This window comes from Andrena cerasifolii, chromosome 11 (genome assembly GCF_050908995.1).
Source record: "Andrena cerasifolii isolate SP2316 chromosome 11, iyAndCera1_principal, whole genome shotgun sequence".
In the NCBI taxonomy this organism is placed as follows: domain Eukaryota; kingdom Metazoa; phylum Arthropoda; class Insecta; order Hymenoptera; family Andrenidae; genus Andrena; species Andrena cerasifolii.
In genome coordinates this window covers 12,564,955-12,583,922 of record NC_135128.1, presented here as the reverse complement: position 1 = coordinate 12,583,922, position 18,968 = coordinate 12,564,955, and the positions used below count along the sequence as shown (strand labels likewise).

At 46.5% G+C, this 18,968-nt stretch overlaps 1 protein-coding gene across 1 annotated transcript; it reads right to left on the bottom strand.

Annotated features, from left to right (window-relative positions):
* Nucleotides 1-3,022: 3,022 nt before the first annotated feature.
* Nucleotides 3,023-7,336, bottom strand: LOC143374630 (uncharacterized). The gene is made up of 2 exons (XM_076822886.1): nt 5,911-7,336; nt 3,023-3,946 (listed from the first exon to the last, which is right to left on the bottom strand). The coding sequence occupies exons 1-2, from the start codon at nt 6,867-6,869 to the stop codon at nt 3,601-3,603; spliced, it is 1,305 nt and encodes a 434-aa protein (XP_076679001.1). The 5' UTR covers nt 6,870-7,336; the 3' UTR covers nt 3,023-3,600.
* Nucleotides 7,337-18,968: the final 11,632 nt, after the last annotated feature.

Genomic DNA, 18,968 nt, shown 5'->3' with positions numbered 1-18,968 from the left:
CATTATTAAATTTGTTAATGTACGATGTTCGTTTAATTTCCCTCTTTAAAAATGACAACATGGTACTTATTTCTTGTCATTTCAAATGCACGTTATGCCTGTATGCTTGTAATAATTATTTTGCTTTTACATTTAAGAAAGAAGTATTAAGTGGCATATATTTAGCAAACGTTATTAATAATCTTATCTAATTTTAACTGAATGAATTCTGTCCGAATTCTCTTAATTTACATATTTCTTTAATTTAATACCTTACGCTCAGTTTCAGTGTCATTAGTATTGCATAGCAATACAGAAGTGCATTAATTGTATTTCAGTAATCGTATTACCACTGCTAGCGTTTCGGTAGTTTTAACGCCTGGCAAAGGAAGCATAACCCCCACTCGCGTTTGGTGACTTCAACGCGAGGTAAGGAAGCCACTACTCCCAGCGTCCATCCCTATTCACCTACCCAAACATGCGAATCTCAGTATAATATTAACATACTAGTAAATAAAAACGATAGAAATCTTACAGAAACATAATATGTACCACCCAGCAGATACTATCATAGAAAGTCAGTCCAAGCTCAATCCCAACAGAATTAAAACGAATAAAATAAAAATCCTCGGAATCAACCACCCCAAAATCTCCCACAAAATTGAACAGCTTTAATAATAATTCCACGAAACTTCCCAGAAACTCGAATTCAATCACCAAACACAGACGACAGAGAAAAGGAAACGAGCTCGAGTTGAATCCCGGAGGAAAGGAACACCCAGCGTCATCCAGATTAAGTAAATCCAGCGGAACCAAGGGTCTTGCGCAAACAGGCCGGCGAGCAACGTGGCGCAGGTCAAAACCCAACAGTCACAAAACGATCGTGTCACCGGTATCGCCAAGGAAGAGTAACCCAATCGTCTCTTCCTCGAGGCACGCGTGTAAAGATATCCATACGCAGAGGACGAAGGAAACGGAGTTGAAGAAGAAAGAAGAAGAAGAAGAAGAAATTCCGAAGGAACAGAGTAGGGCTGACCAGACGTGTTATCGACGCTCTGCCAACCCCTTAAATCAGCGAAGGTAGGTACGCTGGTGGTGGTGGTGGTGGTGGGGGGGGGAGGAAGCAGACGAGCAGAGGAGGTGGAAAGATCCCCCCTCCCCCTCCTCAACCTCTCTTTCTCTTTCCCTGATCCCTCGATTTTTTTCACAGGCCTCGTGACGAAGAGAGGACATGCGCATGCAGATCACGTCGGTTGTAGCCAAGTGATAGCGTATCTGTGGGCGGCGCGTGCGTGTGGTCCTTCTATGTCCCCTTTAACTTCCATCCTTCCCTTCGTCTCTTCCACCATGGTCGAAGGAACGCCACGGCCCGCTCCAGGCCTCCGTCTCTTTTTCGCCTTATACCTGCGTCCCCCCGATCCTACCGGTTTACCTCGTCGCTTTTAAATGGGGAAATGACAGACTTAATACGCGATTTAATGCGCGCCCGTATACCTGACGCTCTCCTTTCCACGACGCGTCAATGGTACGGGGATCTTTCCGCTGGCAATTTTCATCTCCGCGTCGTGTCTGAGGGGCATTCATTGATTATATTAGCGATTCAGTGATCCTTCAATCACCTCAAAGTTGTTAAAGTTTATTAAGATATTTAAGTCATGGAGGTTTTAAGCCTAATTACCATTTCCTAAAATTTGTCAACGATCAGCTACGAACTTAAACAACTCAAGCCTTCGCCCTCCAATCTGAAATCACTATTCCATATTCTGTCCTAATCCATAGTTCTTTATTTAAATAATCGCAATATCGAGAATAAAACGTCAGGTCGATCGACAAGGAAGTAGGTAAATAGAAGTGCAGAGGGTGAACCCACCAGAACGCAACTGAACCGAATTCGACTTAAATAAAGCCAGCTGAATTGATTTCGTCGAGTAGGAGTTTAGCCTGAGCTGTCACGAAATTATGTAAATTTCCTTTACAAGTGTGCGGATAAGTTTGCCTTTTTCTGATCCCGATCGGAATTCCTCGAGTTGCCAGCTTCGGAACCGTCTCCTAGTCCAGCGGCCTTTTTGGAAGAGGTGAACGTCGACCGGTCGTGCGAGATATTCTCCTTATCGACGCGGACTGGCCCGCTCGTGGGCCCGAAATAGCGTCCTCGGGGCCCACCTCGTGCCTTCCCAGCACCTACCTTCGAAAAAGAAACGTAACCCTAGACGTATCGTGGTGTCATGTCCCGCGCACCTGGCGGCCTCGTTCTTTGTAACACGATACACGCGTTTCTTCTTCTTGTTCTTCCTCTTCGTCCTCTTCATCGTTGTCTTCTGCTGCCGTTGTTCCTTCCTCCCGCTTTCCACCCCGTCGTTGCTTACCTTCCACGCTGTCATGCCCATCCCGTTGAGCTACGCGTGAATGCAACCGATTGAAATGACGAAAGAGAGGAGCCCGCTGTTAATTAACCTCTAAGACGAACGTCTGTGCTCCTAGATCATTTAAATTGATTCTGCTTTCTTCGATAATTAACTGCTTTGTCAGCTCGCAACTCGTTACGCCTGGATAAAAATTGCAGAAGCAGACGAATGCAAATGCTCCGCGGCGTTTCGAAATGAAGTTACAATGGACATGTTTAAATTAATCTTGCTCATCGTGTAGTTTCTTCAGAGTTATGCGAGTGGAGTTCTTCCTAGCTTGCAGCTCATGAATATTGTTTTATTAGTTGGAATTATGCGAAATTTGAAGAAGAAATGATAACGAGGAGTATTACCTCTTCGTGGTGCAGTTAAGTTTCAAATTATAGGAATTCTAGGTCTAGAGAATTAAAGTTTTACGAATAACTTTCATACTTGATTGCATTCTTCCTAATTAATTAACAGAATACTGTTAAATTAAAAACCACTATTTCCGAATATTTCTTCACTCTTCAACATGCTGTTACTAATATAACTTGAAAACTTGGGAGAGGAAGATTCCGGAATGGAAGCAGTGGCAGATACAAGCACAGTTTAAAAAATAATACAATAAAAAATTTATTTTACACGTACAAAACGGAGACACAACGCGCACATAGGTACGCAATGTATGTGTGAGACGATCCTCTTTACGTACTATGTACTTCGGACACCTATACATATAATGCGTCATGCGTAACATAATTACAGATCTAACGAGCTCGAATCCGTAAATAAGCCCATCTCGTGGCATACGATAATAATTATACTCTAATATTCACTGCTATAGATACGTGCGCAGGTAGATACATTAAAAATCGGGATCAAAGCGCTCCACAACCTCGAGACGCTCCACCAGCATCTATGCCGACGACAACAACTCAGCATCGGATCATTAAACACCGAGAACCTCCCAAACATAAATAATCGAGTCGGCAATTGTCCCTCGAGCTCGAGACCTCAAAAAACAAACATTTCAACGAGTACGTTGACAGCGTGACCGAGCTCCCTCGCGGCACCAAAATGGCGTCGACGAAGATAGCGTTACGTCGCGTTCCAAGCTTCACTGATCACACCAAAATCGAGGAGAGAAATCGAAGGAATGGCGTTACAGGTCGCGTTTTATGGAAGCCCTGCTGGTAGAGAGCAGACTTGGCGATTCAGGGGGATCCACAGGAGGCTAGGATGTCTCTTGGAGGACCACGGTACTGGAGCCAGGTACGGGGATCCCTGGCGGCGGCGGTGATGTCGATACGCCCAAATTATGAGTCAACGAGTGCCTCCTCAGGTCGCAATTCCTGCGAAAGACCTTGCCGCAGGAGGCACAGTGGTACGGCTTGATGTCTGTGTGCGTGAGCAGATGGGTCTTCAGGTTGCTCCTCTGGTTGAAGCTTCGCGCGCAGACGGGACACTTGTGAGGGGACTCCTCCATGTGCAGGATCTTGTGCACCGCCAGGGTTCTGCTCTGGCAGAAACCTTTTCCACACTCCGCGCATTTGAACGGCTTTTCCTTGCTGTGGATGTACCTGGAACCGGAGAGACGGCTTTCCTGAGGCTGTCGCTAGGCGTTGGCGAAGGTTTCAGGTGTTAGGATAATGGGATTAGCAGGGCAGAGTATCTGGGGATATCGAGGAGTGTGGACTTTGCGAGGTACTTTGTGGTGTTAGGGGTGGAATTATTGTTGAGTTTTAGGTACGTAGGTTGTGATGTGTGAATTGGAAGTAGATATACTGGATATTTGAAGGAGAGTGAGGTACTGATATACAGTCAATCACAAATGTCTACATGCAGCCATTAGGATTTTATTGATATTACAGTGTTTTTTATGATATTTCGAATTGTGGAGTGTGTGTAGGGTTTTGTGGCTGGTTGTAGGTGGAGTTTGTAAAATTAGTAACTGTGGATTGTGATTCTTTGTTATAGCAAATGTTTGACTAATAAACTGCTAGTAAAGTTTCTAGAAAAAGCAGACTCACTTAGAAGTTGTAGATTTTAAGAAATGAATACCACTGAATCTCTAGTGAAACATTTTAAAAGTATGTTAAAGGAACAAAGTTAATTGGGGAACCAGAACACAAAGGCATTGAAACGTAAGTATCAGAAAATTAAGGTGAATTAAATAGAGTATAAAACCAATGCAACAGTGAGAAAAACGAAATATCTAGACCTGAATGTATTATTCTGAAACTGTGGAGCAGGCAAAGAGAAAGAAATTAAAATCAGTTCACTGAAATTTCAAGAACAACGAAACTCTGAAAGTATTAGGGTACCAGGAACGTTGTCACCTGAAGGTAGGGATGTAACAATGTTAATGAAAATTAAAATAATAATCCTAGAATTATTAAGAAACTAAAGTCAACAATCGAAGTGGTACAGCCGCAGGCTTGTTACGCGAGAAGAATAAAACCGTCTAGACGCCAACTATTTCTTCGCGCACCAAGTCCAATTAACGGGAATTGCGGACGTATCGATTGCTGCCTTCGTGATTGATGGTCAAGACACGAAAAGCTCGATGAATTATCACGAATTGATCAGCATAATTAATACATCGCCGCGGTCCCAGCGCGCCGTCATAATTACCAGACGGATGAAGACGCGCCTATTTTGTCACATTTAGATACCGCAATACCAAGATTGCAATCGATTGAAGCGCGCGCGAGAAAGAAAGCGCATCACGTGGCGTCATGATTGGTTGTATACAACTAGTTTTGCAGCATGTGCGCACTATACTGTGCCAATAAGCATAATAGTGGCCTCGTCTTCCGCGTTTCTTCCTCGAAGAGATTCTTACAAAGCTAATTTTTAATCGACCCTAACGGGTACTCCTGGATAGAGGTAAATCGAGAACAATCATTGGTGTACGCGACGATTTCCAATTTACATAACCGATCTTTGCCACGTTTATCGTTGCATCCAACTTTCCAACACGATAAAAATTCATCTTCAGCATTCTGAATTGTTTTTTTTTTGACTGTGAAATGTGTGGATAGTTGCTAGGATAATTTATATAATGTGTTTAAAGGTTATATTATAAGCAAGAAATCTAATTACTTCAACTAAAGATCTACACAATTAATAAGTATTTAAAAGTTATTTTCATAAGTCTCAAGATTATCCCATAAAACGTTTCAGAACACTTTGCCGCGATAACTTATTAAAATTTTCAAAATTCTTTCACGCTCAAGTTATCACACAAAATGAGAAATAAAAGCAAAGAAAAGTCCAACAACTTTTCGACCTAGTAATAACATTTATCAAAAGAGAAATAGCCCCCACTAATCATCACACCAGAATGAATATCTACAATGACTGCTCGTTCATAGTCCCCCAAATCCCTAATGACATCGAACTAACTGACATCCAAAGAAACGTTTACAACGACTGAATATTCAATGTACTAAATCCTCGATCAGCAGAGAACATCCTTAATCAATGAACAAATGAAACGATACGAATCTACAGCAGCCGAAGAACGAAACCGTTCACTTACCTGTGGTCCCTCAGGTGATCCTGCCGTCGGAAGGCCTTTCCGCAAATGTCGCACGAGTAGGGCCTCTCGTCGGTGTGCGTTCTCTCGTGTATCAGCAGATTGTAGCTTTTCGTGAACTGTCGGCTGCAGAACTTGCAGATGAACTGTTTCTTGGGCCTGGAGGCCCTGCAGGTCCGCGGTAGGTTCGGCTCGTTTGAGGTGGACGTGGCTTGCAGCGGCGACGACGAGGACAGCGACGAGGATAGCGACGATGATGAGGACGAGGAACAAGCGGACGAGGAGGCTGGAGACGTGAACGAGGAGCCGATTTGGGACAGGGGGGCCGCTTGAGGCCCTGTCGTCGTGGAAGTCGAATTCGCCCGGCCGCCGTCCGCTATCCGTCGCAGCAGCGCCTCGTGGTTCGCGGCGGCGGTCGCCACGGATGTATCGCGCAACAGGGCATCCTGTTCCTCGAGCAGAGCCAAGTTCTCCTCCGGGTCCTCGATGAAGTCCAGTCGACCCTCCTCCTCGTCATCCGCGGCCTGCAACAACCTCTCGGCCGCTAGCTGATCGCCCTTGGACGCTGTCGTGGACGTGAGCGCGTTCTCCAATCCGGCGTTTATCGGCGAACACCTCTGATTCCCACCAACAGCCAGTCCCGAAGCACCAGTCTGATTAACACCGGGCGCGGCACTGCTAGCGTGGAGACGATGAAGGGTTAAGTACGTCTCCAGAGCCTGGAGATTCAGAGCAGCGGCGGCTGCGTGCCCTGGAGGAAGCAGGGCGGCTCTCTGTAGGGCGGCGATCAGGGCCCCTTGGAGGCCCAGGGCGACACTCTGCAGGGTGAAGTTGGGTAAACCAGCGTCCGTGACACCGGCCACATCCTGGAGGTCCGTGCTGGTGGACGTGGTGGTCGAGGAGGACGACGGGACCATTACGATTCCCCGCTCCTGGTCCTGCTCCTGCTGTTGCTGTTGCATCCTCCCCCGTCGCTAGAAATGTCCCAGGTCAGGCTCAGGGGCTGCCGACGTGTTGCCGGCACCATTGGCGGGGGTGGTCTGGTTTAGGGCGATCTCGTTGTCTCTGTTGTGGCTCCGGTTGCGTCGCCTCGGCGGTCGTGGAGACGGGGGGAGGGCCCAGTTTCATTCACTAGACGGCCAGGCGATGGTGGATGGATGACGGGGGCCTCATGCTCGGTGTATCCGCGGCTCGATCGCGAGGGACCGTCGAGGGGTGCTCGCGATAGGGTGTACCGAACGTGGAAACGGCAAAGAGACGAGACGCGTGCGATGCTGGCGGTGCGGAGGCGCCCCGACGACTGCTCCTGCCTCTCGCTGCTGGGCACTGCTCGTGGAGACACCTGGTGGCAGGTATCCGAGGCGAGACGGGACCGTCCGCGAGGAACGGGCCTCGGACCCCGGAGAGAGATGGGCCACAGCTGGGCCCACGATTGCACGCCGTCGCCGCGTAAACGGCGTCGTTCGTAATCTCGCGTGCACGCGTGACTGCGTGCGTGGCTGCACGCGTCCACGGACCAGCGCTTACCTGGCGATACGGGGACCAACCCCTGTTCACCCCTCGAGTGTTATGATTTAACTGTTGCGCCGCCGGGAATTATGAAACTGATGCGCCACAGCGGTCCTGGCAAGGAGCTTTCCCTGTTTCTGACGTATTCAGGATACTCCGATTGCAATGACGAGGGGTTGTGATGGGGTGGAGGAGAGCTTCTTGGATCAAACTGAGTTCAACGGATCGGGAGTTCTAGTAATACCTGGTGGATTGGAACGAGAATACGTGGAAGAACATATGAAGTGCAAGGGAACGGAATATAGCTGAACAGATGAGATGGACGCTGGTGGGTAATTATTTTTACATGGTCTGTTTGTATTTTTCATAATCTAACTAAATTTTTTAGGAACTTGATGAGGAGTTTTATTCAATTATGCGGCGTTAGAGCTCGAAGGTTAAATTGGTTTCCATCTGGCGACTTATCGGTAAATCTCCGTTGCTTCTGTGTTCGCGACTATCATTAAAACGTCACGAATTAAGAATTACGAGGTACTTACGTAACATACTGTGAACTGTGAAAGTAATGAACAGCAGATTCAAGGGACGCCGTGCGTGTCACCGACGCGATACGTACGTCGGGCAATAAACAATGTAAATGCGACGTTAGTTGTTCCCCTTCGAGGTATTTGCGCGTTTACTGTCCGAATCTAAGAATGCACTGTTGCGATGATGGAAACGCGTGAGCGGTAAAATAGGAAAGCACGAGTAAAACCGAAAGCCTGTGAAGAAGTTGTTTATTCCGTCGTAAATTGTTTAGAACGACGGTGCCGTTAATTTCATTTAAACGCGTCATCTTAAGTAAATCTCCTAATATGGGCAGCAGGAAGTAATGGAATAGCTTACAAGGAAAGTTGAAAAGTGTAAATAAACTAAGACCTCGTTTTTTCTATATACTTGCTACACCTTAAACTACTTATCAATTCAGTTTATAGAATCTTCTACTTTATGAGTTAAAATTGGGCATTATAAGAGAGAAAGTCTTATTTCGATACATTTTGAAGTTGACACAGTATAGTTTACATAACCTCGAATCTAATCACCACCATATCAACAAAATTCACATTATGGATCTCTCATCTATTTATTCAAACCCATTGGAGATCTCACCACTGCTCAGTGCACCTTCAAGCATCTAATCCATACCCAATCCTCACACCAAGCTAAAACTCTTTGAACATACCTTGTTGAAATAAACTGCATCCTTTGCATCGCCTCAATAGATTCACTCCCCATATATCAAATCTCCCAATAAAACGACAATCCACAAACCAGCTAGCCAAACAATGTTCTCTTACAAGCCTACACCAGTCAATACTTACACATCGCTCCAAATCATTCACACAATTCATCTCACAAAGCAACAATTAGTTTTGGATCAAATAAAAAGCACATAGGCCCAGCGTCTACCACGTACCTCTCTATAAGCCTGCCTCCTCGCCTCGCGTCGGTGCTCTGAAACTGGGTGCCCGTCGTTTGGGGACCATATGCGCGCGGGCGTTTGGAACGCGGCATCGCGCCCCTACGTGCCTCCGCCGCGTATCGACTCGGCTGCAAAGCCGCAACAATTTACGACGGCAATTAATGCGCGCGAGTAAACCGTGTATAGCGCCTATAGTTAGCTGCCTCATCGGCACGAACGGGCCCGCGCGCAACGAGAAAGAAAGACGGACACGTTCCCTGCACGCGCGCATCTAACCGCGGGAAGAAGCGGGCCCGACGGAGCGCCGTGAAGAGGAAGAGGAACGGGCCGGGCGAAAGAGAGGAAGAGAGAGGGAGAGGGTTACGAGGGACAGAGAGAACGCGAGGAAAGAGAGAGGAAAGGGAGACGAGAGGCGAACCGAGGCAGACTAAATAATATTATAGGTGGTGTTCTCACGGTCCCGGGACGCCCGCGGGCCAACTCGTCACCCCCTCCGCCCCTTCCTTGTCTTCTTATTCTCCTCTCCTCACGGCCCACCTCGTACCTCTTTACCTCTTACTCCCCCGCGCGTGAGTTTCGCCCACGCCTGGGCCCCACGGAGTCGTTGGGCCCGCGCGGAAGGGAGAGAGAGGGCCCCGAGCGAGCGGGAACGAGTATGGACGACAACGGACGAAGGGTCAGGGTTCAGCTCGCGCTCGCTGACCGTCACCGTGGACGGTTTTCTTTCTCCTTTCGTTCCTATCTTCTTCTTCTGCTTCTTCTTCTCCTCCTCCTCCTTCTGCTTCTTCTTTTCTTCCCCTTACTTCCTCCTCCATCGTTCCTTCTTGTACGTACACTCGCCTCGGTCCTTTTTTCCTCTCTGCCCGTCATCTCCCTATCCCATCCTCCACCTACACCCGCCGACACCGTTTCCACCGCGGAAATGCACATTTTTTCGAGATTTTCGCGGACGTCCGCTGTTCGGGGCCCGCTCCTACCTTCCCCTCTCTGTGTATATGCGCAGACGATTGACGGGCCGTGGTCGGTTAATTAAGTTGCTCGGCGATGGAATCGAAAAGTATGCCCAGAATGGCGGACGGGATGATTGAAAGAAGCTCTTGACACGCTTTCCAGAGGAACGAGATGGATAAATGGGTCCGAGGGTGTGTGAATGAAGAGTTCAGGCTCCTTCTTTTGTACCTTTCAGAGGACGGATCTCCTGTTTGCTGACTGCGGTACGATTTTATGCTTCCACAGCGGAGTTTGAATACATGCGAGCAAGCATAACAAGTAACTTGCTACAAAGGAAGTTATTTCGTATTCACTTTTGGGGTTTGGAGAAGGGGTAGTGGTCCTCCATTTGTAGAATCGGTTGAAATTAATTTGAGACCTCTGGTATGCGAGTAGCACATGCTGAATAGTTTTCGATTCGTTTAATCGCATTATGTTTCCTTCGTTTATTCTGCACAGGCAGCAGCCTGCGATCCGTCGATCTACTTAGCGCGAAAAACTCAGCTCTACACTTTAGCATCCCTGGGTAAAAGGTTAAGGAGCGCTGTTCACCGTAAATAAATAATGTAACACGGCATGACACGAGAAATTCCTCGCTATCGCCGACCTGCGTTCAATCGGGAAAGAAGGGACGCGGTGAAACGATCCTCGAGCGGATCTTAACTAGGGCTGTTCGAGTACTCGAATATTCGAGTAGCTTGAAATGCGGACCGAGCCGAGACTCGGTTTTCGAGCCACGCCGAGTACTCGAATAGAACTGAGCAACTCGAAAAAAGCGAGCAACTCGAATAGAACCGAGCGGGCCGAAAGTACCGAGTGGGCCGAAAGTATCGAACAGTCCAGTTTGTCGAGTAGTTTGAAGCTTGAATGTTTCGAATATTTTAGAATGTGTCTATTTACTGGATAATGCTTCGTAATTATTATTATTCTTATTTCGACTTTATTACTCGTTAAACAGAAAATATAGTACATAAGGCGAAAGTAAGATAAGAGTAAAGGCGAGACCGCAGTAATAATGTGAATGATTAAAATGTACACTGCAAATGAAAGTATTCTCTAACTATTGAAAATAAATAAAGTCGAAATAATAATAATAATAATAATTACGAACCATTATCCAGTAAATAAACATATTCTAAAATATTCAAAACATTCAAGCTTCAAACTACTCGACAAACTGGACTGTTCGATACTTTCGGCCCGCTCGGTTCTTTCGGCTCGCTCGATTTACTACTTCGAGCCGCTCGAAAAAATTCGAGTTCTCGGTTCTATTCGAGTTGCTCGCTTTTTTCGAGTACTCGGCTCGGTCCGGTTCTTCGAGCCGAGTCAAGCTCGGCTCGTATTTTCCGAACTCTAATCTTAACACGTTTTGCCTAACGATGAGCCGACCCAGGTCACGCATGTACGTGAAAGAAGCCGTGAAAATTTTCAACGAAATTCTTCCCTCTAGCTGGATCCACTTCTCATTCGACGGTAGATCGATCGATAGGATATTGAATTCGGGCATTTCCTGTTATGTGACGCTTGGAAACCGGCGGATTCAAGTTTTCTTCGACAGTTCGAAATCACGATCTTTCCTAATTACGAAGCTATGCATTTAATTAGAGACAAGGTATTTCCCATTTAATGATCACCACGTGGTTTCATCAGCCCAAATGTTAAAGCCCAGTTCAAAAACTTTTAAATAGGTATTTTGGATTTAGCAAGGTGCTCATTAAAAATATTTACCAACTTCTACCCTCCAAAACTACATATTAGGTATTCTCTTCAGTAGTACATCACGCCGCACCACCATGCAAAAAAGCTTGTTAAACAGTCAATTTCACCCCTGCAGAGTCTCCCCTTATCAACCTCCTAAGTTCGATAAAATTTCACACCAACACACAAAATGGCACCCCTCAATGAAAACACAGTAGACACGCAACGCGAACAGCACACGAAACACACAAAAAAGATAGAACTCAGCGGAAAGAAAAAAAGATTGAAAGAAATAAATCCGTTCACCCCAGTTCCATTTATCATTAAATCCCTCGGCCGAGCTCGCCCGACCGTGTTTACACGTGCTCCATCGGAGGAAAGGCTAATTCGAAAGTGTTAAGAGCGATCAGAAGAAAGGGTATCGGTTCGTAAAGCTATCCGTCTCGTTCTTTACACGTGAGAATCATTGAATCGAGGTGGGGGTTGATCGCGGTGCGCGCACACGTGCATCAAAATTGCCTGACGATCCTCGGGAGCATACTATGCATCGCGCGCGAGGCCATTCAGCTCCTTTCAATTTGCTCTTGTTTCCTGAACGCGGTGAAGCGCAGAGGGAGGCCGCGACTTCCCGCCGCGTAGATAATTAGATCGCTACTAACCACCACCTCCACTTTCACGCATCTTCACCACCGCGGTGCCGCGTACGGGGCCCGTTTCTTCTTTCGTGTACTGGCGCCTTCTTCCTTCCTTCCTTCCTGCCTACTCTGTGCTATTCTTCAGCTTCCCCCGGTGCTGCCTGCGCGTTCCCGGCACGCTCTTTCTCGACGTGACGCCGATAACCGCGTAGGGTGCGGTCGAGGGGCCCGTAGAAAAGTGGGGACAGTCGGGATGATCTCTGACAACGTGGCGATCTCCTACAGAGCGTGAGCGTTATTTTTGTCAAATTACTGGGACAGTTAGGACTCAATTTTTGACCAGTCAAGATTCAGGGGGAATTGAAGAGTCCTTGTAGAAAACATGATAAAAATTTACTTTTTTAATTTTGGCACTTACAGCGTTTTCCACAAGAACTCTTCAATTATGCAATCATGGTGAGTTGTTATGATAATATTCAAGGTGTGGATATGCTTGGTGTGTAAGATTTTTGTTGTTAAACATTTTGGGGAGTTGGGATCGACTGTTAATTTTATTTTAAACAAAATAAATCTAAAAGTACTTCATCTATAAATCCAAGAATACAGAGCACACATTAAATTCCCTAACTCAACTAATTAATTGCAACGTCAGTTCTCACTCGCCAAGATACCTATAGGAGACCCTATAACATCTGCCAAGTGTCAAATTCACTACCAACTCCCATTAAAAAGTAACTACAAACAATTTTAGCAACAATGATTAACATCTTAACGGCGAGAAGACTTTCCTCGCGTTCGAAAGATTTCCGCCGATTTCTTCATTCAGCGTTCAATCACACAGGCGTAGCGGCGACTCAGACGGCACAAAGGCAGAAAATCAGCCATCCGTCCGTGGCCGAAGATGAAGAGAGAACGCGGACGTCGACGGTGCCTCGTCTGGAACCGGGAGATTGATTCGTCCAATTACGTTGAACAATCCTTGGGATGATTTGATCGCCTGGTACCCTGAGACCGTTCGCTTCACCTCCCCTCGCGACGGGCAAACGAACGAACCGGCCGTTCGGCTCCCAGCGAACGGACACTTTCAGTAATTTCCAAATGTAAATTCGCAGGCCGCGGAACGCGGTATTCCAGTGAATCGGACAACGGATTTATCGTGTCCGCGGCACCGAATCGTTACTCCGAGCCAGCCTGATTAATGACACGGCCACGCCCCTCTAAGGAGCCTGGGCTCTTGATAAGATTAATGGCGCCACCGTCGGTACCGCGTCTTCCCCGTTTGTATGCGCGTGTCACCGATCCAGCTTTGTGAATCTATTACCACGGCGACGTGGATAGTAATGCGGCGATTAAACGCGCTCCCTGTGAATGTTATTCCATTTTTTAGATTAATGCCCGCGTTGTCGTCGGGTATGCCTGTGATTTATACGCGGGATTCCTTCTTTTCTTACCCTCCGTTCGAGGTCGACAAGCCGGGATGGGACCGGCCCAGGAAAAATCGCTTTGACAGACCAACGAACCTGTCCTCGCTGGGAATAGAGTCCTGTGGACATGGTGATACCGATCACGTAACTGTGGAGATCGCCGGTTCTGTCTACTGAGGTTTGTTGAGCGCTCAACACTTGGACATTTCTTCATTTTTCGTATCAGAAGATAAAAAGAAGGTGGCAGTGAAAGATAGTCGTCATCCCCCTTTCAGTGTTTTCTTTAGGGTTAATTGTATTAGCCTTCTTCTTGAAATAATCCTGCTGCGTCGTGTCGTCTTATTAAACTGACAAGGATGATCGAAACATGGCAAGATAACATTCATGCATTGAGTTATACTTTAGGGTAGCGCAGCCAAAAGTTATGGTTTTATCTCGGTGTATTATACAGCCAGACTCTGCGGTCTTTAAAATAATTTATGGGTCAGTCTCGTCCCTACAATCACGAAGTACTCCCGAGTATCACCTTTAACTCCGAAAGTTTATTACCGTCGCAACACTAGCTCGAGAGTTGATACTTAAATAGTTTTCATTTGAAACGGGGTAGGTATTATCACAGTATAGTCTTCGAGATGATTTAAAGGGCGTAATCCTCTGTATGTCACTGTTCTTTGTGTATCAATTTTGCGAATATTAACGTGAGAACAGTGGCGCAGTCAGAGGGGAGGCCAAGGGGCCCTAGCATCCCCCAAAGCAAAAGGAAAAAGATATTAATGTAACTAAAGTAATGCAAGAGGTTTGTAAAAAGAAACGAAAACTGGATTTTATTCTTTAAATAAATTTTTATAATAACCCAATGAATTATAACAGCGATAACAGATGAAAAACGTGAGATCACGCATATTACATAAGTGATAGTAGCAGGTGAAGCCTTTAGGTTGATTTTCACTACTCCTCTATCCAGAGGCAGCCAACAACTATCTCTCAAAATATTATTCATGGTGGCATTCACTCACCCCCACAAGTTCATCAAACAAACTCTGAAAAATATTTCAACAGGTGATCGACTACCACCTGCTAGACGAACAGTGAGAACCCACCTTTAATCCCACCCAAAAATCTCCCCGATACGCCCACATATTACAATCCACCTAGCACTCGAATGCACCAGAGTTGATCGCCGTAACAAATACCCACGAGCCAAGGCGACGGCCATAATAAAAGGGTACCAATGATCCCAAGTGGCGTCAGCCATGTTTTTCACGGTGACACGGCCCCTACTGTTTCTCAGGCGACTGGATAAAGTGCTGCCTATCGTGCAGCCGCCGCGTTATGCAGAACCGTGCCTTCAAACCGGGCCAATGAAATAAATGTGATATTTTCAGCACTGCCGCCTTCCTTCCACTCCGTCTCTCGTTTCTCGCGCATAAATAACGCATAACTCTACCCTGAAAGTGGGTGCCCCTGTCCCTAAAATCGAGACGGCCTAGGTGGCAGGCTAGAAGCGCCTCGGATGGGAAACCCTCTCGACGAGGTAAGGGGAATTGACGGGGGAGAAAAATCCTCCGAGGATCCTACGTATCACCAGGAGGCGAAGCGTGATTCCATTAGTCAGGACCTCACCACCGACAACCACGGTTTAAAGCACCGTTTACACGCCTCGACTACTTGCCGCGCTCGTATCTGGCTACTTTTGATCTGCCTCTCCTATAACAACGCAACCTTTCGCAATTTACTTTTCTTTAATAAAAATAAAGAAAGAATAGATCATGGTAACTCTGTAGTAACGCGAACATTTAAAAATCCTCACAAATTATTACCCCATTTATAAACAATTTCGTCAGAAATTACCAGAAAGTAATTTACCTGCTCTGCCTGCACCGCAAAGCGAAAATGAAACAACACGAAGGCCCTGGGAATGAAATATTTAAGAAAGATAGAAGGAAACGGAAAAGAGGGGAAAAGAAAGGGAAGAAAAAGAGTGGAGGTAGCGCCTTCCTTTCCACGTAGAGGCATCGAATTGCGTACATTAACACCACAACAGCGGCGCAACAGCGTGCAAGGAAGCAGCCGAAGAAGGATGCATCAACAGGCGTTGACCGCATGCGGTGTAAACTCGCCTTCAGGGGACCTGGAGTTACCCTCGAAACCCCTGGCAGGGGGTCCGTACACCGGCTTCTCCTTCCTCTTTTTTAAAAGTAAGGATGCCTGTCACCGATAGTGATTTGTTGAGTGTATTTGCATTTTAGATTTAGGCTGCCGCGCCTGCTGCACTCTCTCTATCTATCTATCTGTCCCCCTCTTTTTCACCCCCTCCTGCCCCCCTTTTCCTTTCTCATCTTCTCTTCATTTCAGCCCCCCCCCCCCCTTCGCCGTTGTCGTTGCTCCTCCAATTTCGTTCCCTCCTCGTCGACTCTGCCTCCTTCGACCGATTTCTGGTTTCTGGTCACTCGTCGGGGGCGTCGCGAAGGGATGGAGCACGGGGGTGGGACGCCGGGATCAAAGAGGAGAATTTCGTTGGTTCTGGAATGACATTAGTCATACACCATCCCCCTGGCTGCCCGCGTCTTGAGACTTATTTATGCACGTTTAAAGAATGATTAGGCGACAGAGTCGCGACGGGGGGCGTCCCAGCAGCCGTCTCTCTCTTCCCCCGTCGCCCCTCTCGAACCACCCCCTCGTCAATCTGCTGTTACTCGTGATTCCTCTTTCCGTTTGCACCGCGGACGTCACCGCCTCGACGGCCTCGTATCGCAGCGTGAAAATGACCGAACAGTTTTCTTCCTGGTCCTCGTAGTTCTGTTTTCGTTTTTTTTTGAGGCACGGGGTCTCAGCAACAGAATTCTTCACGATGACGTTATAAGTTGTAAAGCTCTTTTGGAGACTTGCAGAATTAGTAACGCCCAAAATTTCATGAATACGTAAGGAGAATATTCGTACTCCTCCTAGATACGTAATGTATTACCTATGTCTTTTTTATTTCGATCAATGTATATATAGTATAATAAGCGATTTTTTCTCAAGCCGGGGGGGCGCTACCTATGGTTGCATATTAAATTCCTATTCAAACTTATTCCCAATTTATTTAATTATTTTACCAGAAATTACACCGACCTATCGGGAGAAGGTTCTCGAGGTAATGATAAATGGCGTATTATTCCAAGATTTCCTAACGCAGCAAATGAATTAGTTATTGACATCTCTAATTTTCAAACATATCTCAGACATTCCAATGTTTGATGGCTTTCAAGGAAGGAAGCGAGTGATGTTTGAAGAACTCAAGCCCGCGAAATGTTGTCAGTCCATAAAACAAAGTAAATCGCGTTGAAGGTCTGCGTGATGCATTGACACTGCGTTCCCTTGTTGCCACAACGGTGCAAAAAGTGTATATAATCACGTAATCTCGCGTCGGTAGGCTTTGCTGGTCCCAAACAGGGGCCCCCTTTTCCTCAGATGAATTTACGTATTTGCCCACCGGGGGACTCCAGTTAGCAGCGCCTTTTACTACGTAACCTGCCGTCATTATTATTAATTTTAGGCTTTTTGCGGCAGCCGGTAGTTACTGCCTGCTTTACTGCTGTGAGAAAGCTCGCCCAACTGAAAATTAGTCAGTGCTGTATCGGCAAACGCTATCCCCCATTCGAATATTTTCCTCCTCCTTTGAATCATATCTGCTGTTTAATTATACATTCAACCATTAATTTAAAAATACAATATTCAATAATAATAAATTAAGACACAGCCTGATAAAATAACTTGAACGTCGTAGAAAGGTAGGGGAAAAAAGACCTGCTCGATTACATTTTCATAACTCTAAATTTATTATGAAAAAGAAAGTTTAACCAATTAATGGAAAAATAACACCTGCTCCTACACTCTCGCTAAATTCTCTTCACCTTACACCTTCAAATATCTACTTCCAAAATGAACTAAAGATTACCAAAGTAAGATGACTCGTGTACAATAATACTTGCACTCCCTAAAAGCTCGATTTGAATACTCTGCATGGAGCCCGTCCCCTTTATAGATAATATTCCACGTTGATTAAATAGGAGCCCCGGAGAATGCACCCAGCACCATTAACATTTTCCATGAAATGCTACTAAAATGCCAAACGGCCCGTATCGACGCGAGTCGAAGGTGATCGAAGGCGGTTCTCGGAGAAGAAAGAGCAGCAGAAAACGAGGAAGGCGAACAAGAAAAAAAGAGTCCGATTCGTCGTGCATTCCGTCGGCGTAGCCTTTGAATGACAGATCGATAATTGATCATTATTATCGTATGACTGGGCCCTATTGTCGAGGTATTCCAGCGTCCACTCCTCCATCTCCTTTTCGGACTGTGGATCCTTTCGGAGACTTCCAGTGCCGCACCCTGCTTCGAGCACCGCCTGTCGGGTCAAAGGTCACCCATGTTACTTGAACACCCGCCGCGAGTGTCGCGCATTCCTACCCAAAATTGTACTTGGCTATTATCAAACGGGGAACGCGAACCATCATATTTGACACTGGGAAAGCGGTTTGATATTTTCGACCCAATGTTACGTCGTTATTACTAATATTGGTAGATACTGTGGGTATAGGTAACAAAATACCTCAACAAAGTTTATTTGGAAGCAGTGATCCACTTTTTATAGCACTTTTTTTAGCTTCCAGGTGGACTCCCAACTTTAGGTTTTATATGTAGGTTAGCACTAACCAACGTTATCGCGTAAAGGTATGTGGCTCTGAGCCTTAAAACTCCGTCCCTGCTCTAGATATCTAGACATCTTTGCACCGCGCCCGTCCGGCTCGTCTATGGTTTACGTGACATTTCGGAATAAATATGGCCGCGTGCAGCGGGGGAAGGGGCAGGACGTCCATATGCGAGCCTCCGTACATATTTTGGGAGAACACCACGCGGCCGAGCCGGTCATGTACCGCCGTGGGCAACAATATTCATAACTAATAGATCGCCGGTCCCTGGGTGACAGAGCAATACGTCCTGCGTTTCGATGTTCCTGGCTCAGAGATCGAGTGTGCCCGCGTGCGGGGTCGTGGCCGGATCCATCGCTTGGTTAGGTCCGCTTTACACGGGCCGAGCATTCCGGGAAGTCCGCCTCGTACAGCCATAAACAAGCCAACAGCCCCTCGTTTCTAACTCGACCGTCTTCCCTCACCTAGCTTTCCTCGGTCTCGTTTGCCCCGCGATCGTCTACGATCCACTTTTCCGATTTCCACGGTGCAAGACAACTGCTAAGCCTAACCTTATTTTCGTTTCTCACAACGTGTGAACAGAAATTTAAATTTGCATATTTTGCTTTTGTAATGGAAAGATTATATTAACATATCTCGTGGAGAAAAAAAT

Bases quoted from the DNA above. Each gene is read 5' to 3' on its own strand.
- LOC143374630 (XM_076822886.1), bottom strand. From the start codon at position 6,869: ATGCAACAGCAACAGCAGGAGCAGGACCAGGAGCGGGGAATCGTAATG. The intron at 3,947-5,910 runs GTAAGTGAACGG...CTCCGGTTCCAG, and splicing joins GATCACCTGAGGGACCACAG to GTACATCCACAGCAAGGAAA.